Source organism: Gobio gobio (genome assembly GCF_949357685.1).
Source record: "Gobio gobio genome assembly, chromosome: 21".
In the NCBI taxonomy this organism is placed as follows: Eukaryota; Metazoa; Chordata; class Actinopteri; order Cypriniformes; family Gobionidae; genus Gobio; species Gobio gobio.
Window position 1 is genome coordinate 4,562,474 of NC_137117.1, and position 1,805 is coordinate 4,564,278.

General features: G+C 45.1%; 1 protein-coding gene across 1 annotated transcript in view; it reads right to left on the bottom strand.

Moving 5' to 3' along the window:
• The window catches only part of g3bp2b (G3BP stress granule assembly factor 2b), a 15,992-nt gene extending 14,603 nt beyond the window's left edge, over window positions 1-1,389 (bottom strand). The window contains exons 1-3 of the mRNA XM_079802669.1: window positions 1,188-1,389; window positions 840-950; window positions 684-765 (exon numbers count right to left, since the gene is read on the bottom strand). Coding sequence (XP_079658795.1) covers window positions 684-765; window positions 840-934 — 177 coding nt within the window. The 5' untranslated portion in view covers window positions 935-950; window positions 1,188-1,389. The remainder of the gene's footprint in view (window positions 1-683; window positions 766-839; window positions 951-1,187) is intronic.
• Window positions 1,390-1,805: the final 416 nt, after the last annotated feature.

Here is a 1,805-nt window from a genome sequence, read left to right on the forward strand (position 1 = left end):
AAAAAGTTTGTTGAGGCAAACTTTAAGTTGGCTTGAGAAAGCCGGACCAGAAAGTTTAAATAAATAAATAAAAGATAGATAGATAGATAGATAGATAGATAGATAGATAGATAGATAGATAGATAGATAGATAGATAGATAGATAGATAGATAGATAGATAGATAGATAGATAGATAGATAGATAGATAGATAGATAGATAGATAGATAGATAGGTGTCAGTGGTTTAGAAATAGTTGACAGAATGGCAGTTAATGGAGTCTGATGAGCCTCTCCAACTGTAAACATTTGAATTTTGTCAGTTGGAATTTGAACTGTCTTGCATCAACAGAACATTCAGTCAATGAAAGTCAATGGGATTTTTCTGAGTTTTGAGCATCAATTTTAGGAAAACCTTAAGTCCGATCAGTTAGAAAAGATATAGCACACTAAGTCAGAACATTCTGAAGCTCTGAGCCGAGTTTGGAGTTTGTAGAGTTAAAGCTCTAGGAGGAGTTAAGGGTCAGAAGACAATAGGATTTTAGTAAGTTGGCTCTCTCAAGCCAACTTAATAATGGAGGTCATGTGACATCAGCTGTCAATCAGCAGTTGTGTGTAAGCAAGCTTGAGGGCCGGACTGGGACCAGTTCTCCTGAGAGCCGAGCCACTGGTCAGAGGAAGATGAGGATGAAGAGGAAGACTCACCGCCTGACCGAACACGGCCTCCTCCGGCTTCCCGTTGGCGTCCAGCCCGCCGTGGACATACGAGGAGTTCCTGCCGTAAAACCTGCCCAACACAAACACACGTCAGAGACCCGTCACGTGACCAGCGTCCCCTCAGCGTGACCTCTGACCTCTCACCTGTGCAGGTAATCGGGCGCTTTATTCAGGAGTGTGTAGTACTGCCGCACAAACTCGCGTCCTACGAGCAGGGGGCTCGGCTTCTCCATCACCATCTCTCACACACACACACTGACACACACACGAGAGAAAAACACATCAGCACATCATGAGAACTTTAGAGAGAGAGATGGATGGATGGATGAAACAACAGTCAGAGAGACAACTAATAAACAGACACACAGATAGAGGGATAGACAGATAAATGATGGGCTGATGTGAAGGTAGCTGGACGTGCACGTGCGCGCCGCGGATAGACAATAGCGCTCGCGCGTGCGTTAGCTTCATGCTATCCGCGGTGAAACTCACCTAATGTGACAGGATCAGTGAAACGCCGCGCTGTCGCTCCGCACGCACGCACTCTCCGCACACACTCGAGCGAGCGACGGTCGCTCAACTCCCTCTTTATCCGCTGAAAACCACCAACACCAGCCGAGGCGAAACGCACACACACAGACGCCGACGTGCGCGCGTCCAATGCCCTCTCTCGCTTGCGCGCGCGCACACGCCCAACCGCCTGTGACACACAAGAGCGCGACTTCCCGCCGCGGGCACGACAAAAACGCGTCATGCGCGCGCCTAAGAGAATTTCTTATTTGAAGTGAGGAATTTAACTGACCAAATAATTTTTCTTCACAGCTTAATTAATAAAGTAAATAAAAAAAGGTATTTACTACAGTCATTCAGATTTAACTTAATAGGAAAACATCCAAATATGAACAATGTTAGGTTGAGGAGACTATCATGCAAACAGGAAATTAGTAAACATGAGTGTTTGGGAAATTATTATTAAGACAAATTGGTCAAGTGAGCGGAACAGTCGAGCTTTCTTTGATTATATTAGAGAGACAGGGCTGATGAATACAATGTAAAGGTGCTATGTGTAGTATTTAAGGGGATCTATGACAGAAATGCAATATAATACGC